The sequence below is a fragment of the Rhipicephalus sanguineus genome, chromosome 1 (assembly GCF_013339695.2).
Source record: "Rhipicephalus sanguineus isolate Rsan-2018 chromosome 1, BIME_Rsan_1.4, whole genome shotgun sequence".
NCBI lineage: Eukaryota > Metazoa > Arthropoda > Arachnida > Ixodida > Ixodidae > Rhipicephalus > Rhipicephalus sanguineus.
In genome coordinates, this window is record NC_051176.1 from 141,986,349 (window position 1) to 142,004,475 (window position 18,127).

The 18,127-nt window shown below is 48.1% G+C and overlaps 1 protein-coding gene across 1 annotated transcript in view; it reads right to left on the bottom strand.

Annotated features, from left to right (window-relative positions):
* Nucleotides 1-2,077: 2,077 nt before the first annotated feature.
* The window catches only part of LOC119399277 (uncharacterized), a 28,606-nt gene continuing 12,556 nt past the window's right edge, over nucleotides 2,078-18,127 (bottom strand). Inside the window, exons 3-4 of the mRNA XM_037666097.2 lie at nucleotides 17,826-18,008; nucleotides 2,078-9,404 (exon numbers count right to left, since the gene is read on the bottom strand). Of these exons, the coding sequence (XP_037522025.1) occupies nucleotides 9,154-9,404; nucleotides 17,826-18,008 (434 nt within the window). The 3' untranslated portion in view covers nucleotides 2,078-9,153. The remainder of the gene's footprint in view (nucleotides 9,405-17,825; nucleotides 18,009-18,127) is intronic.

The following is an 18,127-nucleotide window of genomic DNA, read 5'->3' on the forward strand; positions in this document are numbered from 1 at the left end:
AAATTAAGCGATGCACCGTGTACCAAGGTCGCTAAGGAATTTATATCTGTACCCTCCTCCTCACCACTGCCTTGCACCCTCAACTCACAGACACCCTGGCATCGTCGGCGATCGCAGTGCTCTCATGAGCGCACTCGACGGTTTGAGCTTCGCTCAGTCATGGCCTCAGATATTGCGCGCAATTTCGGAGGCCCAACAAAGACGAAGCTCACGGAGTGGTTGATATCTGCTCCGACAGGTGCCGCCACACTACTAGCAGATCTTATTTTATTCTCCTGTACGGCGACAATCTGCAAAAGCATGCGGACAAACAAAAATAATTCGAGAACGATCACCGATAAGCGTAAACTCGGGCAATGTGGTTGTGTCTTCAGGGGTGAAGTTACAGCCACAAAAACGTGGATCGTGGCGTTGAACGGATAGCGAGAGCGCGACGCTCATTGCAGCGACGAGCTGAAGGGATTCCGCTCGCCAGGTGCACGATGCACGATGTCGCAGCTTTACAAGTCACCAATTGCTAGAAATTGCTAGATATGGTACACAACACGGCTAGGTCAATACAATGTGCCCAGATAAAGACCCCTCGAGATAAACACTCGCTCAGCTCACGTCAACACGGAGCACGTTGTAACACAGGCAGACGACGCTCGCTGACCACAGGAGGTTCAGTGACGTGACTGAACATATCCAATCAGATCAGCCGCCTGCGTGACGTCACGCTTCCACGACGACGCGCACTGGAAATGGGCGGTTGGAAAACGCGTTTGGCTGAGCCGCTGTGATCGGTGACGATTCGCAGCTTTAAAACCTTGTAATAAATTACACAGTTTACGCACAGAGCTTAAATCGGTCTGTAAACGATCCTTAGGACTTGCTCTACCGGCTCAATGTGTTCGTACAAAATCGTCAAAACCGTTTCAGGGTCCCTTTAAGAGAGACGAACTTGGACAAGCGGCTGTGACAGAAATGTCGCGTACCACGCAAGAGTGACGGACTGGGACTAACTGTGTGTGTCTTTCTCTCTCCAGCTTTCCCCTCTATCTTTAAGTCTCCCCCACCCTGTTCCCATGTGTAGGGTAGCAAATCGGTTTTCCTAAACTGGTTAACCTCCCTGCCTTTCCTTCTCATTTCTTCTTGCTTGGGCGCTTTGGCCCCAATTTCAAATGCTGCTTGAGAAATTGCTTTAGTTATGGTTTTGTTCATACACTCTATGTCGTCATTTTGTTGTTTTTCTAAAGCATCGTAGTTCTCGATTGCAACCCTGAATTCCTCGGCTTTTAAGTTAATTACATCTAAGTTACCCCGTTTTCTAGCGGTAAGCTTTGTTTTGGCTCTATTTAAGTTGAGCGTGATCTTTGCCCTCACCAGCTTACGATCTCTGCTTTTTATCTTGCTTACTATTTCTGTGTCCTGTATTATGCTTGGATCGCTGCACGTTAAGAAATCTATTTCGTTGTTTGTTTCTCCGTTAGGGTTTTGCATGTCCACTTCCTATCTATATGTTATTTAAAGAAGGTGTTCGCTAAGCGGAGACGATTTAGTTGTGTATTAAAACGCGGGACACAGATAAGTATTGCTGCTGCTACACATATGCCGCATCTGTAAGGAAGTTTTTCTTTTTCTCCGAGAACTATATGCATCAATTTGTCAAGAGTAACCTACACAGCTCTTCGGAAATCTGGAGAGCAATCATCACCCTCCCAATAGCACCGAAGCACGGCATGACTTTGAGCGAGTTCTGGTCGTGCGTCCAGAGTGACTTTTTAATCACCTCGTAAATCTCTCACACGAATTCTACTTACACCAATTCTACTTGCACCGACTGCACGACAGCCGGAGCCCTGATGAAACACGTGCCGTTAATTGCGTCTACGCCGACAGCTCAGCCAAGAGGGCTACAGTTGGGAAGATTGGAAAGGTGCGTGAAAGCTGCTTGGTCGCAGTTTCTTGTTTCGAAATGTAGCGAGTTCATCGGGACGTGACTGCCTTGCGAATGAAGATGCGACGCTTCTTCGTCGATTTATGGGGGCGCCGAGGGTGCGCGCAGCTTGCGAAGAGAGTTTGCACCCGATTCCAGTGAGATAAACAATGATTTATTTATATATGCGCGCAGCAGGCCTTGTATACAGCAAACAACAACAACAACATTCGCGGCAAAGCTTGAACCAATGTAATGATATAATAACGTTCGCATACACAGCACGTCACCCGGCGAAGCTTTCAAGTCTCGCTAACGATAGTTACATTCGCTTAACTGGCTAACATCAAGCGCTCACCAAATCGAAATTATTCATAAGCTGTACGGCGATGGATTGTTGCTGGATATTTTCCTGTGGGCAGTTTGTGAACACGACATTCGCGTTTGCAAAGCGCGTTTCATGAAAATGGCCCTTTTGAAAATGACGCTTTTGCTTGACGCTTTCCACTCCGACACCTTTGTGATAACGTAAAGCCTGCAGGCTTATAGTCGTGACGCTATGCGGAATGACTGAGAACCCGCACATTTCAGTCGTTTGTGCTCTCCCTTTCTCTTGTCTCTCCCTCTCCCCTCCCCCCCCCCCCCTCTCTCTCTCTCTCTCTTCTGAAGCATCGTTTTTAAGTGGGACTTCGTCGTTCCTATATAGAAGGCGTATGTTAAGTACACAACGAAAGCGCTCAGTACTTCTTAAGGTGTTGGCCCACTTTATCCAAATCGCGCTCTTTTTGACGGCCCCAAGGTCAATAAAGTGCTATAGCATGTGTTCTTAACACTTCGCGAGTTGATCGCATACAGATGCCGCAAACGTTTGAGAGAGTCGTCAAGAACAAGCTATACACTGCAGTAATGTCGTTGAAATAGTGGGCATGGCTAGATTTTGTTTTGTCAGCAAAAGTGAGAGAGTTGATGAAGAATGGGCTGAACTCCTTCGTTGATGAGCTGTTAGGATGCCGGGGATCGTAAACTTATGCTCCTAACATGCGGATGTTCCCGAGAATAAGTCGTTAATACTTAAGGCCTGTACGTGAGTTTGGTCCCCAAAACCAATTGCGCGCCCACGGGAGCCCGGAGTCAGTTTTGCTCTTATCCTCCTGTTGCCTTTCATTTTCTGCCGAGTTCACCTGACCTGCCTGGTTGCCAGGAGAGCGAACTGTTTCAGTTAATTGTTGTATTTACGAAAAAATAAAAATAACGAGAAAAGCAAGCACGAACTACCTTTGGGGCGTGGTTCCTCACTCAGCATTTTGCGGTTCGAAAGTGTAACAACCTTTAGCAATAATGCGGCATGCTTTTTCCCAGGGATGCCATTGGCTGTCGCTAGAAATCAACTCCTCCTCGAAGATAGCGCCTGGAAAATCGGACACGTGACGTCGCGCTCGTGTACGCCGACAGCAGTTACAACTAAAGGTGGATGGCGCTGGATGCCATCAAGCCTACAGGAAAGCTTTTTGAGTTGATGCCTTAGTCACTGCGCGCTTCCTAACGAAATCGCGCATTCACCCCCTAACGTAGTTACGTTCGTACAGGCATTGTGACATCAACTATACATGTGGGAGACGTTGAGTTATTGCCTGTCTCAATTCATGGAACCTTGCCAGCACGTATGTTACGCGCCACTACTTGTGTTGAACGGCACGGGTAGTGGCGACTCAGTGGCACGACGGAACATTCCACGTCCTCGTTTATTCTCACATATGACACGGCAGCATCCAACGCAGCCACGGCTTGCACGCTCGCGTTCTACTGGTGCTTCACAAAAAATGAAGGTTCTGTGTGTAGTAATTGCTACTATAGAAGAAGCAAGATGATAGACGAGTCTGCGCTTAAGTGTTTTATTGCGCGCCGTACACTTTCGTTTTTATCCCATGTGCTAGTTAGCCCAAAAAATTCGTTTATTATCACGGTGCTTGGAGTTGGAGTTGGGGGGGGGGGGGGGTGCTAAGTAGACCATATAGCTTTACAGTAATTCTCAATTGCATGCTCAGGATGTCTCGGTGTTCCCCTGACGTACCCGTTCACCGAAAGTTACGACCGCATTCTCGACATTTCAACATGCCGAGTTTCTCAAAATACTGAATTAATGCTTTGTTATAATTAGCACTCATCCATTGCACATAGCTTCCAAAAAGAATCTCCTTCGTTACTTGTGAAGGTGCACGATTGCATGAAACAGGCGAAATATTCTAATTAGCTGTATGACAAATTATGCCACGGATTCGTGTTAGAAAAAAAAACTGAAGTTGCCATATGAATTCTCTCACTGTGCTGCCATGGACGTGCACATCATTCCGTGACAATGGGTGCGGAAAAGACGTTTAACCGCCCGTAAGTATAGCTTGAAGGACTTTCAGCGCACGCTGGCACGCTTGTAATTGCTAGTGTGTGCTCAGTCGTAGCCGCTTTGTTACAGCCAATGGGAAACATTGCGGAGGAAAGCCTGTTGCAATCGCTTCACCTTACTGTCGCGGCCTGTGTGAGGAAAGCACCCCAAGTAAATGTTCTAAACACCGCAAGCAAGCTTCTCTGTAAAGAAGCGCACATAAGAGTGGCATCTTGCTAGCTTCTCCGCGGCGTCGTCTTCAAGTGAGATGTTATCTTGTCCGAGAGATCTTGCTGCGGAGACCAAAGCTCGCAGTGTTTTAATGCGCCCCTTGCACCTCAAGTTCGTCCTGTTAGGTCTGTTGTCTTTTGCTGCAGCTGGCTATCACTACCACATCAATCTTATAGCATCTATCGCCTTTGATACACATCGTAGTGAAACGAGCGCATTACAACATTCCGTGCAGTTCAAAGAATGGTTGACAACGGGAAGCAATCGCCAAATAATTTCAGCGCTGCCTGATGACGTGGTGAGGTTATGGAGCGACAAGGAGGGATACGCCACATATCAGTGGGATTCATTGCGATGCGAACAACATCATATATGTTTCAACGTGAACACGCGCTGTAGCTGGTGCTTTATTTTATTGTGGTATTTATAATAGCGAAAATAGGCTGCTGTTTTTCTTTTGGGGCGACATCTGTAGGGGAAGGGGTAAAAGGGGTAATCACAAGTATGAAGTGTTGCAGAACAGTAATCAAGCCACGGTGAAATAAGTACGAATGTAATGAGCTTTGCTTAACGGGGCTCGTAGAAAACTTTAGCTATACATATAGGACGCGACAAAGGGTTATAAGTACCCTGTGAATAGCCGGACAACTCAGTAACATGTAGTTTCGAGCAACGATTAACAATTAGCGTTCCGCCGCATTCGCGTGGCACAAGCATCCTGTTTTTACTTGCCCGAGCACCCTCTTCACATCGTCATCACTTTTCTTGACTTGTCACAGACCATACTTCGTCGCGAAATCGCATTATATGATGCTGATTGTATGACGCGCGCCTCCTATTCACAAACGAGGTGCCGACGAGATAATAGGCGGCTTCACCGTTTCTTAGTGTCGCTGAAACGAATCATTCCAGTCATACTTGAATACATTTCTACCTTCTGAAACACACTTCTTTCAATGCAAACAAATGGGTTTCTATCGTATACCCTGTAGCGAAACTCTGCCAAACCGGTCGAAGGTTCCTCGCTAACGGTGAGTACTAACTTGGCTAAAAAATTCGTGCATTTTAAAAGGCGTGACCGAGGGTGATCTGAACCCTCGCAGAGATGCGAACCTTTATTAATATGCGGAAATGTATTCAACGTTTAACAAAAACCGCGTCCTTCTTGTAGCCAAGCGTTTCGCCATTCGTCAAAGGTCTCTAATGACATATATACTCACCTAGAAGCGCTTTTAAAGGGGTCCTGCAACACTTTTCCAAGTAATCATCTAATGACTTCATTAAAGGAGTTTGTCGCATCACGACTGCCGCAAGAATCTTTAGAATCCGTCAAGTACGAGCGGAGTTACGGAGATTTGTCGCACGTTTGAAGCGCTTTCTCTCTCCCTTCGTACCAGCGAGCGCGCTGAAAGCTACGCAGGGGGAGATGACAACGGGGCAAGACGCTTCGTCCGTTCGTCAAAACGCGTCACCTTGAGCACTTTCTTTTCTGTTTTTTTCTTTGAACGCGCGGCTTGCTTTCAGGGTGCAGCGCGGGCACGTCGCGGTGTCCCGCGGCGGCCGTGGTAACTATACAGCTCTCGATGCTGAAATCAGCCAATGGCCGTGGACTTTGTGTTTATGACGCATTTGTTGAGAGAAGAGCGAGCGATTTCTTGCTGACTTTGAAAATTAGTTATAAAATCCAGGCCCCGTCCTTTGGCTCACATGTTCTCAGGAGCCTCGACAACCGATCGGCAGCGTTTTCTGGCCATGCCCAAAAGCGTTGCAGGGCCCCTTCAAGTCAGCTTATCAAACAAGACGTCAGCATCCGCGAGAAGCTTTTCCTCTTCTGGGGCCGAATTCACAAAGCTCTATGCCATTGGCTTGCCGCCTTTCGTCAGCGATGCGTCCAGCGTATAGGGATTGGCTGCAATGTGCTCTTACGAAGAATTTTTGCCGAATAGCTGAATACGGTAAGCTTTTTTAGTCACTTTACGACAAAACGTATAAGTGCGCTTGTGCTAATCGCAAGTTGCGCACAACGCTCGAAGAATGTTATAATTATCATCTGCCAAGTATGCCCTATTTACTGTCGGCCGGCCGCCTTTTCTGATGGTATGGCAATCGACTGGTATCTACTCTCACGACCGACTCTAGCGTAAGGACCTCGTGAGTGTACAGGCCATTGATGATCATGAATTTAAATTATTATTCACGGTCACTGATTGCATACTTGCGTAAAAAGTGTTATTTCATGCAGGGTGAACTCCAGTGAGCCTTTTCAATAAGAAGTTTGTCATAGCAACTGATATTAGCAACATTTGTGTACTAAGCAAGGGCTGCAGCAGGCAAGTCAGATACGTGTTGTTTATTGCGGAAGAGAAATATATCCTCATCTTTGATAATAAATGTTTATTGTGGAAGAATATAGCGACTAAGGAAACAAAAAGTAACTATATGGTCATATGATTAATCTACAATTAGTGGGAATTTCCTAGCAAATTATCAGAGACGGCTTTATGAGCCGTGAAGTATTTTATCATTTGACTTTTAATGAAAAGTTGTGAGTTTACTGTTACTTATAACGCAGTAGGTTCTGTCCACGCAACAATGCTTAGGAGTTCCATCTCACCAAGGGGTCTATCTAGAACCTTAGACGCTTGACGGACAGCGTCCATGAATATGCAAAGGAAGATTGCATTTTTTTTGTTCATATCCCTAATCAAAGTGGCCAATCATAACGCCGTATGCTTTGCATGAAACACCTCATGGCGTGAACCGCGATAGAAGTAGCTGTTCTTTTAAGTAACTTTTTTTTTTCATTGCTGTGATTTTAACATATTTTATCACCGTGAAAAGAGTAGCCGGTGCTATACAAAAGCGCCAACATCTCCTAAACATCATATAATAAAAAAAAGTGCGATCGCTGACCGATACCGGCGACGCGAAAAAAAAAAAAGTCTTTAGCAGTGATATTCTCCGATTGGTTTCGTTTACAGATCCTAACTTGTTTCTGTCCACACAACTGTTTCTCTAGTGTTTTGCAGCAGTAAAATATGTCAATGGACAACAACGTTCCAACCATGAACAAAAGGAGCTAACAGCAATGAGCTTTTCTAAGGGTTCATATGTATGATCAAGGCGGATGTACCGCGACCACGAAAATTACCCGCACAGCGCAATACATCAGTCGTTTCGGTAGAACGGTTCCCTCCAAGACCGTCCGAAATTAATTTGGACGATATCGTTACTTGAGGGTATTTGTACAGCGATGGTGCACTGCTCGAAGAAATTTCGAGAACTGCTTCGTGATATAAGACCTGTAGTTTAACCTTCCTTCGTTCCTTCATGAACGCCTATACGTAAATGCTATAAGGACTCGTATTACAGCCAAGAGGGGACAAGTTTGTCTTGCACATTTGAACTGTGCAAGTGGAACCTCCAAGTTTTTGCCACGATTTCGTGTTTATTTTACGGCTCCATAAAGTATCAACATTTTTTTCTGTTTCCTGCATATTACTTGGCTGAGTTTGCATGGTCCATTTCGATATAGGGCCTTTGTTATAGCTAGGCACCGCTCACATTTAGAAACTAGGCGCGGTTCCCTCATGAGAGGGCTGAAGTGATGTTGGAACGCTCTATATAATGCGTAAGTGCTTTAAGAGATGAAAAATTCTTGAACATGGGTTGTCGCTGGAGCCAAAGTTTCGACAAACAGTTGCAGCCTTGACAAATGCAAGTCTGCTTGTCGAAACACGCGAACGTTTCGCCAAGCAGACTTGGCTTTGTCAAGGCTTTGTCGAAACTTTGGCTCCAGCGACAACCGCCGTGTTCAAGAATTTTTCATCTCTTAAAGCTTTCGTCTTCCCCCGAACTCCTACCTTTTATGTAAGTGCTTTAGAACGAGGCGCTTCTGGTTGTATATATGCAGACCTTAAGCAACGGTATAGCGAAGACCCGTAAACCCCGTATTTTTAATCGCTTGTTGTCACATACGTCTTCGGCTTAATGTTCAGTTTTTGCTATAATCTGATTTTTTTTTTATGTAAAGCAAACAAAGTAAATACGGTGAATGTGGCTCTTGCAGCCGGGAGTAAAGCGCACTCTTATGATAAGGTTCCTTTCGGTGGCTCCGGCATATAGCCAAATTGCCGGCGACTTGTGGAAGTGCTTAACCGATCACGCCTCAGAGGCTCTTGATGTGGCACTGGTCTTGAAACAGGTCACAGGGTGTTGGACGCGCAGCGTAGCAGCCGTCTGTATAGAATGCATTTCCGGCTTCCACCACTTCAGCTTTCTAGCAACAACAGAGGCTTCACCACGTGCGATTAAAGCACGAGTCGATGAATGAGGCGCGTGTAACAAGAAAAAGCCTACAAACGTAAGTGGCGAGCGCCGACCTACATATTCTTGCGAGCACTTTATAGGATGCGAATGCATATATCTGCAAAACCCCGCGCACCGCGCTTGTTTCCTGGCCCCTTATTTGTCATACGGGAGCCCCCGCACAAGGCTGAATTATATATGTACACACACACACTCACGCACACACATGCACGCACACCTGTAGCCGACACGCGGCATGAGGTGGCGCGTGAACAACAGTCTTTGCTAGCTTCATTCCGCGACCCGTCGCCACCTATCAGCGCGCCAGCGCGATTCTGGCGACTGAGGCGAGGAAGAGCCCTGACAGCATGATCATCGGGCGCCAGCGTGGCCCACCACCGGCCGCGTTGCAAGCGTCCTCGAAGCAGCTCTGCAGGCAGCCCCGCACGTAGCGGTCCTCGAAGTAGAAGCCGCCGCAGTGGCTCATGCGAACGATCTCCGTGTCCACGGTCAGCGTCCCGCTGTCGAGCGCGCAGCTGCGCACCACCATTGTCTGCCCGGTCTCCTCTGCGAGAAAGAGAGAGGAAAAAATAATAATAAGGGCGGAGCCACAGTTGGCGCCATCTACTCTAATCGCTCCGCAGGGTCCCTCAAATATCCCGTCTTCGTCGCTTGGTGGATGGAGAAGCAGACGTGTTCACCCCCATCCGCGCATGTTGGTTGAAACCTTCACTCTCTTCTCCTCATTCTGCTCTTTTCTATTCCACTTAGGCTGAGCCGTGCTCCCATATACAGGGACTGCGGAAATAGCGTCTTTTCCTCGCCGCGTTCAGTCACCCCCCCCCCCCCCCCCCCACCCAGACGCGTTCCGCAAGATGATGGCTTCTCGCGTTTCATTAACATGTGCATCCCTTTGAATACAACGGCGACAAATGCAACCTAAACTATCGAACGTTGCGTGTAACGACACTTGATACGCAATAATCCAAATGAGCGTGCTCGTTGCAGCAAGCATGACATTCCTGTTCGTCTTGTTTATTTATTGCGCATCTCGCCGAGCATCGGATGACCACGCCTTCCCAAGCATTCCCTCCCCAGTATCAGGAATGCTTGCAGGGTCAGGGACGGGGCTGGAATGAACTTGCACTTCATTTTCTTTTTTTGTACCCACGGCCCACGGTTCTAAGCGCAGCTTCATTTACATAAACAAACACAACTGCGAGTGCGCGTATATGTGTGCGTATGTGCACGTGTGTGCTTTGTTACTATACTAACTGAACTAATTACTAAGTTCTTACTAATTAAAGGCAAGTTACCACTCTGGCTGGCTGCTTCATGCCTGGAACGAAGTACATGGGAATAGGCAAGAACAATTTCGCCGAATTACCACATCAGTGACGTCGACGTATATATAGGCATAAAACTGAACTCCACCAAAATGGTAATAATACTGCGTAATATATGGCAATGTTCAACGCTTGACAGAAAGCCATCCCAGCGGCGAGCTTAAAAATACGATATAAACAGACGTGGCTGGCTATAGCAGGTTCGCGGAATCGATTAGGGTACTTGCCACGGGGTCACGTTTTCGACAGCATTAATTAGGCCAGTTCGCTTAAAACACTGGCGACAGCTGTCTCGAAGCACGTACTCGTTACGGGAACTGTACGAGTGTAAGGTGACGTGGCCTTTTAAACTGACTGCCTCTAGTTTTGCGACAATAGCCTGCCCGGATATCCTGCGACTAAAAGGGTAGTTAAATATGATTAAAGTCTGATTTTACGAAGTTATTGTTTTCTATAGCTTAATGTTTCCGAACGAAAGTTACTCAAGCAAGGCAGTTCGCATAGCGCCTTATAGCCTGCGCTTAAAACAGCGTTAGGGAGGAAGGATCGGCATGTATACGTAGTATTCAGCGGACACCGAACATGCGCGGATCAGGGCATCCTGATGTCCTGACCACCTTTGAAGCTGCGCAATGCAAGCGGACGGCAAGTAACAAACTCGTGAAACCTTTCTTACCTCTTACTGTGTCGTTGGAACGCCCACTGGGGCGTCAATAAATTTCTTAACATTGATATTGCAATTTCCTAACGTTATTGTTTCACGCATTGTAAGCAATCTTGAAATCATCATCATCATCAATCACCACCTCAAAGTCATGCGCCCGCCGCTTGAAGAAAAACTATATATCGGCGCCTGGCGTCCGATATATTTGTGAAAAGAGGTGGTACACTTGTCAAAATGACGTCTTCAGGGCGATATTTTGCTAAACATGGCTTCTAGAGCCGATTCCTTATGTAACAAAGCTTTGTGTTTTGTTGTGAACTGAAAAACAACGACACGCACGATCATCATCTTCATCATCGTCATCATCAGCTTGACTACGCCCACTACAGGGAAAAGGGCTCTCCTATGTTTCTTCAATTAACCCGGTCTTTTGCTTGTGTTGTGAATGGAGGAAATTTGTAAAGGGAATTTATGTTTGTGGACTTTTGGTGGAATTTTGATATGTTTGTGAGGACTTATGAGAATGAAGACGACGGCGACATGAAAGCGAGCCAGGGGCAGGTGGCACGAGCGGCGGCGGCACAAGGAAAAAAAAAAGGAAAAAGAAAAAAAAGGAAGAGAGGCGCGTGTGGAACGCGCAGAGAGCTGATTCATTAGGCATAGAAAAAAGCATTTCGAAATGCTATTCAGAAACTTAAGAATTAATCTGAATTCTCAAAATATTCTATCCCTTGGGACGGCTTCTCTTGGCTTCAGCAACAGGAAAGTCTGCTCAGCCCTATGCGAATTTCTCGGTGAGACACGAAGAATATCTTGTGAACTTATTCCTGAACAAAATTTGGTACTCCAGAATTCCTTACATTTGTTCATTGTTTCTCATATTGTTGTATTGTTCTGCTCCTTATTCCATATCGACAGGTCATTCTTAAATTTTCGTTTATTCTTTCGGCACTTGATTTATTCCTCATTCTTTAGCTAAAAAATTAACCGCCGGTTTCATGGCCGATCCCCCGTAGTGGGTAAGAGCCAACACAAGGAACAAGCAAGCAAGCTAGTCGAAGTACACGCCGGTCCAGGGCGCTGTTCGTGAAGATTGTCGTGGCCGTGCTCGGCGAGGTCTGGTGCTTGCCTGGTGGGTCGGACGTTGGCGGTGGCTCCAGCGAGGACGCGCCGGACCAGGGCGCTGTCCGTGGAGCTCCCCCTGGCTGTTCGTGGTGAGGCCTGAGGAGCCGAGGTACCTGCCTGGGGCTACCGGTACCGGGCGCGGCTCCTGCTGTGGCGGCGTGCAGGAATCACCAGTTCGGGAACACCGTCGCCACCTGGGACGGCGCAAGGCCGTGATCAAACGGGAGGCCTTACGGAGGCCTTGTCTTCCTGCTGTAAGGCACACAGGACGTGCCACCTGCGTTCCCGGGCTCGCCTTCGGCAAGACTCGACGCCGCATATGGACTGACCCTCCCCAAGACAACGTCGTCTACAAGTCGTGAGACCTAGTTTTATTGTAAACTTGATCGGACATTCCGCGGTTAGGACTTTCAGATTAATTTGTGTGTGTTTATCTCTGTGCTTGTTCTTCGTTATCGTCCCTAGAATCCTTTGCCCCCCCCATAGATGTTGATTGAAACTCATTCGTGCGTATTCTCTTGTCGTCCGTCCCGTTGAGCCACGCACTCGCAAACGTGACGAACCACCACTCGGTCCTTACAATTTTCTGGCGTCCGCGAGACAGGACCAAGCTCTTCCCTACATCTTAGAGCCTCACGTTGCTTGTGTGTGGTGGGCGGAAATGGACGAAAAGAGAACGCTCGTTGAGTTAGGCGTCTAGTCAAGGCTGGCCACAATACAAGTGAGCCTTGTCTTTGAGTCTTTGTTTGACGGGCGAAGCATTAACGGCAGTAGGTCAGATGTCCGCGGAAGACGCTACCGATTACGCCAAGCTCAAGCAGGCCTTGCTGCAGCGGTTTCGTTACACGAAAGAAGGGTACCGTGTAAAGTTCCGGGATGCGAAGCCTGAAAATGCTGAGACAGCACGACAGTTTGCCGGTCGTCTTCTAGGCTATTTTGACCATTGGCAAGAGTTAGCCGAGACACCGAAGACGTATGAAGCGCTGCGAGACAAGCCTCGTGTCAGAGCAGTTTCTAAGCAGCTGCGAGGGAAAGTTGGCGATCTTTCTGAAGGAAAGAGCGTGTCATAACCTAGACACATTGGCCACGACAGCCGACTAGTACTTGGAAGCTCAAGGCATCCATAGTCTTGCTATAGGCAAGGAAACCCGAGAAGACAAGGGAAGGCCGCCTGGCCAGTATAAAGGAGCTGCGACGACAGCAAGTAAGGGGAAACCTCTCTGCTTTATCTGCAGCAAGCCGGTACATAAAGCTTCCGACTGCTGGACCAGAACGAGGGCACCGAAGCCACCATGCTGGAAATGCAAGAAGACAGGTCACAGCCGACATGTGTCCTACTGGCTCTGGCAGACATGGTGAAGCTTCATGCACACTTCTAAGGTATGAGGTGCAGAGTGACCAGGAAAAACTGAAGCCTCCGCAACAAGGTGCACGCAACAGTGACGACGTGCTTGACGTTGCTCAAAGCGGTACAACGTGCTGTGGAGCGCTGAAAAAGATGCCGACGGTAATTGGTCGTCTTGAGGGTACCTTGGTGACGGTCTTGCGAGACACCGTCTGCAACACGGTTGTAGTGAAATGGTCCCTCGTTCCTGGCTCCAAGCTGACTGGTAATAACCGCGTTCTACGCATACTCGACCGGTCTGAAAAGAGTTTGCCGGAGGCCGAAGTTTCTATTGATCCTCCGTTCTTCAGAGGAGTTGCGGTCGCCGTTTGCATGGAGAACCCTCTGTACGAGGTCATCCTTGGCAACATCGAAGGTGCTGTCCCAATGGCGGATCATGATTCCAAGCAAGCAAATTCATCGAAAGAGGAAGCCAAGAATACAGAGACAAAGCGTAAAGTACGGAGTGAGGAAGTGACGGTCGCTGCAGGAAAGACGGGAAAACTGCAAAAATTACCCGCACCGCAATTTGACCCCTTAAACGTCAGCTCGGAAGAACTTCGACAATTGCAGAGCACGGATCAGACACTGGAGGCTTGTTTCCAAGCATTGGACCAAACAACAACGTCCAAGAAACGAGCTACTACCAAGTTCGTGCTGGTCCATGGCATCCTTTTCCGGCATTATTGGACTGCGGAACGGCCTGACTTTGAGCAACTGGTAGTTCCGAAGAAGCTACGGCTCACAGTAATGAAGATGGCACACGAGGGATTGCTCGCTGCGCATCAGGGACAAAAGAGGACCATAGACCGTGTCCATGAGGAGTTTTATTGGCCTGGAGTACAAGTGGGTGTCACACGCTTTGTAAAATCGTGTGACATATGTCAACGTACAGTACCCAAGCACATCGTGGGTCATGTGCTTTTGGGGAATATGCCCATAATCGGAACTCCATTTCACCGAGTTGCGATCGATATCATCGGTCCCCTGTCCCCAACTTCTAAAAACGGAAACAGATACGTCTTAACAATGATAGACTTCGCCATTGAAACGGAGCGAGTAGCATTAGCGCTACTAGAAATGTTCGCTCGCGTTGGGGTCCCACGGGAAATTGTGAGTGACCGTGGCAAGTCATTTACATCTCGTCTAATGCAAGAACTGGGACGATTAATGTCATTTAGACAACTCCCCACTACGCCGTATCATCCCATGGCGAATGGGCTTGTGGAAAAATTCAATGGGACCCTCAAGCAGATTCGGCGAATGTGTCAGGAGTGCCCTAAACAATAGGACAGGTATTTGGCTCCACTACTTTTCGCTTATCGTGAGGTCCCGCAAGCGAGCCTTGGCTTTTCGCCATTTGATGTCCTTTACGGACGATTCGTGCGTGGCCCAATGTCCATATACTTAAGGAATTGTGGACAGGCGAAAACGTCGATGTTGAAACCAAGACCACGTACGGATATTTAATCGAGCTTCAAGAGAGGCTGCAAAACACCTGCCAGATAGCTCATGAAGAGCTCCAGAAGGCAAAGGCGTCGCAAAAGAAGTATTACGACAAAAAGACAAGACCTTGACAACTGTCTGCAGGCGATAAAGTGTTGCTGCTCCTTCCCTCAGACAGAAATAAACTTATCCTTACGTGGGAAGGGCCCTTCACAGTCGTCGAGAAGCGCGACGACTGTGACTACCTAGTTGACCTGGGGTCGCGAAGGAGCTTATTCCACGTTAACCTCCTCAAACGATATGAGGAAAGAACAACCGAACCGGATCATCCGCAGTACGCCGCAGTTACTGTACAGACAGACGTTCCGGACGAACACGACATACCCTGTAAGAATGGCAGACTGGGCTTGTTGGTTTAACATATTTGAGTTTAAGGCGCGAATAAGACACGGACGAAGATAAGGAACACACACACGGAGCGCCCGTGTGTGTGTTCCTTACCTTCGTCCGTGTCTTATTCGCGCCTTAAACTCAAATACGACATACCCTTTGTGGCACTGTATCCGGGAGAAACCTACAAAAATGTTGCCGTAGCGAGCGATTTGAGTAGCCAGCAGAAAGAGCAGATAGACGAATTGTTAGAAGAATATCAAGATGTATTCTCTGACATGCCAGGCAAAACGAACGTCGTTGAATGTAAATTACGGCTCACAACAGAAACACCAGTGAATGTGCGCCCGTATCCCATACCGTTTGCTATTCAGGAAGCGGTCGAGAAAGAAGTACAGGATGTGCTGAGGCAAGGCATCATTGAACCTTCTGACTCACCGTACCAAGCACCCATTGTCGTGCTAAAGAAGAAGGGCGGCATTATGCCGCTGTGTATTGACTTTCGGCAGCTCAATCGTGTTGTAGTTATGGATAATGAGCCCATACCACGAGTGGATATGATCTTTGCGAAACTGGGCCAAAGTCAGTATTTTTCGAAGTTTGATTTCACGAAGGGCTATTGGCAGGTGCCGATGAATGAACAGTCGAAGCTCACAGCGTTCCAATCATCTTCAGGGCTATACCAGTTTAGGTTCATGCCTTTCGGAATCAAGACCGCACCTGCAGTATTCACTCGGCTCATGAGACGAGTGGTCGAAGGAATACCTAACATATACCATTACTTTGATGATGTGCTAGTCGCCACACAAACTTGGGACGAACACATCGCAACACTTACGCAGTTCCTACAACATGTGAGACCTGCGCTGTTAACAATTAAACCCTTCAAAAGTAAGGTTGGCTTCAGATCAGTTAAATTCCTGGGTCACATTGTCGGCCATAATCTCCTTCGACCCCAGATAGAGACATTAGACAAGATCCAGGCCAAAAAAAAAGAAGAAAATTGTAAGGACCGAGTGGTGGTTCGTCACGTTTGCGAGTGCGTGGCTCAACGGGACGGACGACAAGAGAATACGCACGAATGAGTTTCAATCAACATCTATGGGGACAAAGGATTCTAGGGACGATAACGAAGAACAAGCACACAGATAAACACACATAAATTAATCTGAAAGTCCTAACCGCGGAATGTACGTCCGATCAAGGTTACAATAAAACGAGGTCTCACGACTTGTAGACGACGTTGTCTTGAGGAGGGTCAGTCCACATGCGGCGTCGAGTCTTGTCGAAGGCGAGCCCGGGAACGCAGGTGGCACGTCCTGTGTGCCTTACAGCAGGAAGACAAGGCCTCCGTAAGGCCTCCCGTTTGATCACGGCCTTGCGCCGTCCCAGGTGGCGACGGTGTTCCCGAACTGGTGATTCCTGCACGCCGCCACAGCAGGAGCCGCGCCCGGTACCGGTAGCCCCAGGCAGGTACCTCGGCTCCTCAGGCCTCACCACGAACAGCCAGGGGGAGCTCCACGGACAGCGCCCTGGTCCGGCGCGTCCTCGCTGGAGCCACCGCCAACGTCCGACCCACCAGGCAAGCACCAGACCTCGCCGAGCACGGCCACGACAATCTTCACGAACAGCGCCCTGGACCGGCGTGTACTTCGACTATATAGCTTCGCTCAGCCCTCTGCGCGTTCCACACGCGCCTCTCTTTTTTTTCTTTTTTTCCTTGTGCCACCGCCGCGCGTGCCACCTGCCCCTGGCTCGTCTTCATGTCGCCGTCGTCCTCATTCTCATAAGTCCGCACAGACATCTCAAAATTCCACCAAAAGTTCGCAAACATAAATTCCCTTTACAAGTTTCCTCCATTCACTACAGCTTGCTTCGACCCCGTTATCTCCGCAAACTTCTTAATCTCATCTGCCAACCGAATTTTCTGCCTCCCGCTGGCGCGCTTGGTTTCTCTTGGAATCCAGTCTGTTCTGTTATATTCTGTTCTAGCTGGCTTTCTGGGGAGAGATTGAGCTTTGTATCACCTCGGCTACTGCATTTCTATAAATCTGTTACTATTGATATCACGCGTTTATCTTGCCTTCTCGCCACATGTCCGGTCCGTGCCCATTTCGTCTTCGTACTTAGGGAAACTGCGTAACTTTTGACACAGACAAAGGGAGGAAAACACGACACGGCGCTGACTCGCAACTAAGATTTCTTAATGAAAATGCTTGCTTTGTCCGTGTCAAAAGTTTGTGCTGTTACCCTAAGTACGATGAATCAAAACCAATCCGCCCACCGTGCTATCTTCCTCCATTTCTTCTTCTTGATTTCGGCTAAGATGTCCTTTACACGCGTTTGCTCCCAACCCACTCTGCTCTCTTCTTGTCTCTTAACGTTACACCTGTCATTTTCCTTCCCATGGCTCACTGCGTCGTCCTCAACTTAATTTGAACCCTTTTCGTAAGCCTCCAGGTTTCTGCTCCGTAGGTAAGTGTCGGTAAGATGCAGCTGTTATACACTTTTCTCTTGAGGGACACTGGTAAACTGCCTAAGTCTACCAGGAGTGAGACATAGAGATGCACATGCGCAGAAATGTACGAAGGGCGCCTCGTTTAAACCTCGTGTGCGCTGCGGCGCGCACTCACCGTAGACGCCGTTGAGCTTGATGCATGCGGTGGCCGGGAAAAGCCCGTTGCGGTTTTTTCGGGACGACATGCAGGGTGATACGAGCAGGTCGGCAGTGTAGTTGTTGTGAAAAGGGTCCTCGCAAGCCGGGTTCTCACGGTCCAGCGAGACGCACTTGAAGCAGTCCAGGCCGTGGGCCACCACTGCGAGTATTAAAGAAAAAAAAATCTGGGGTTAAAACGTGACAAAACCATGATATGATTATGAAGCGCGCCGTATTGGGGGACTCCGGATTCATTTCGGCCGCCTTGAGCTCCCTTAA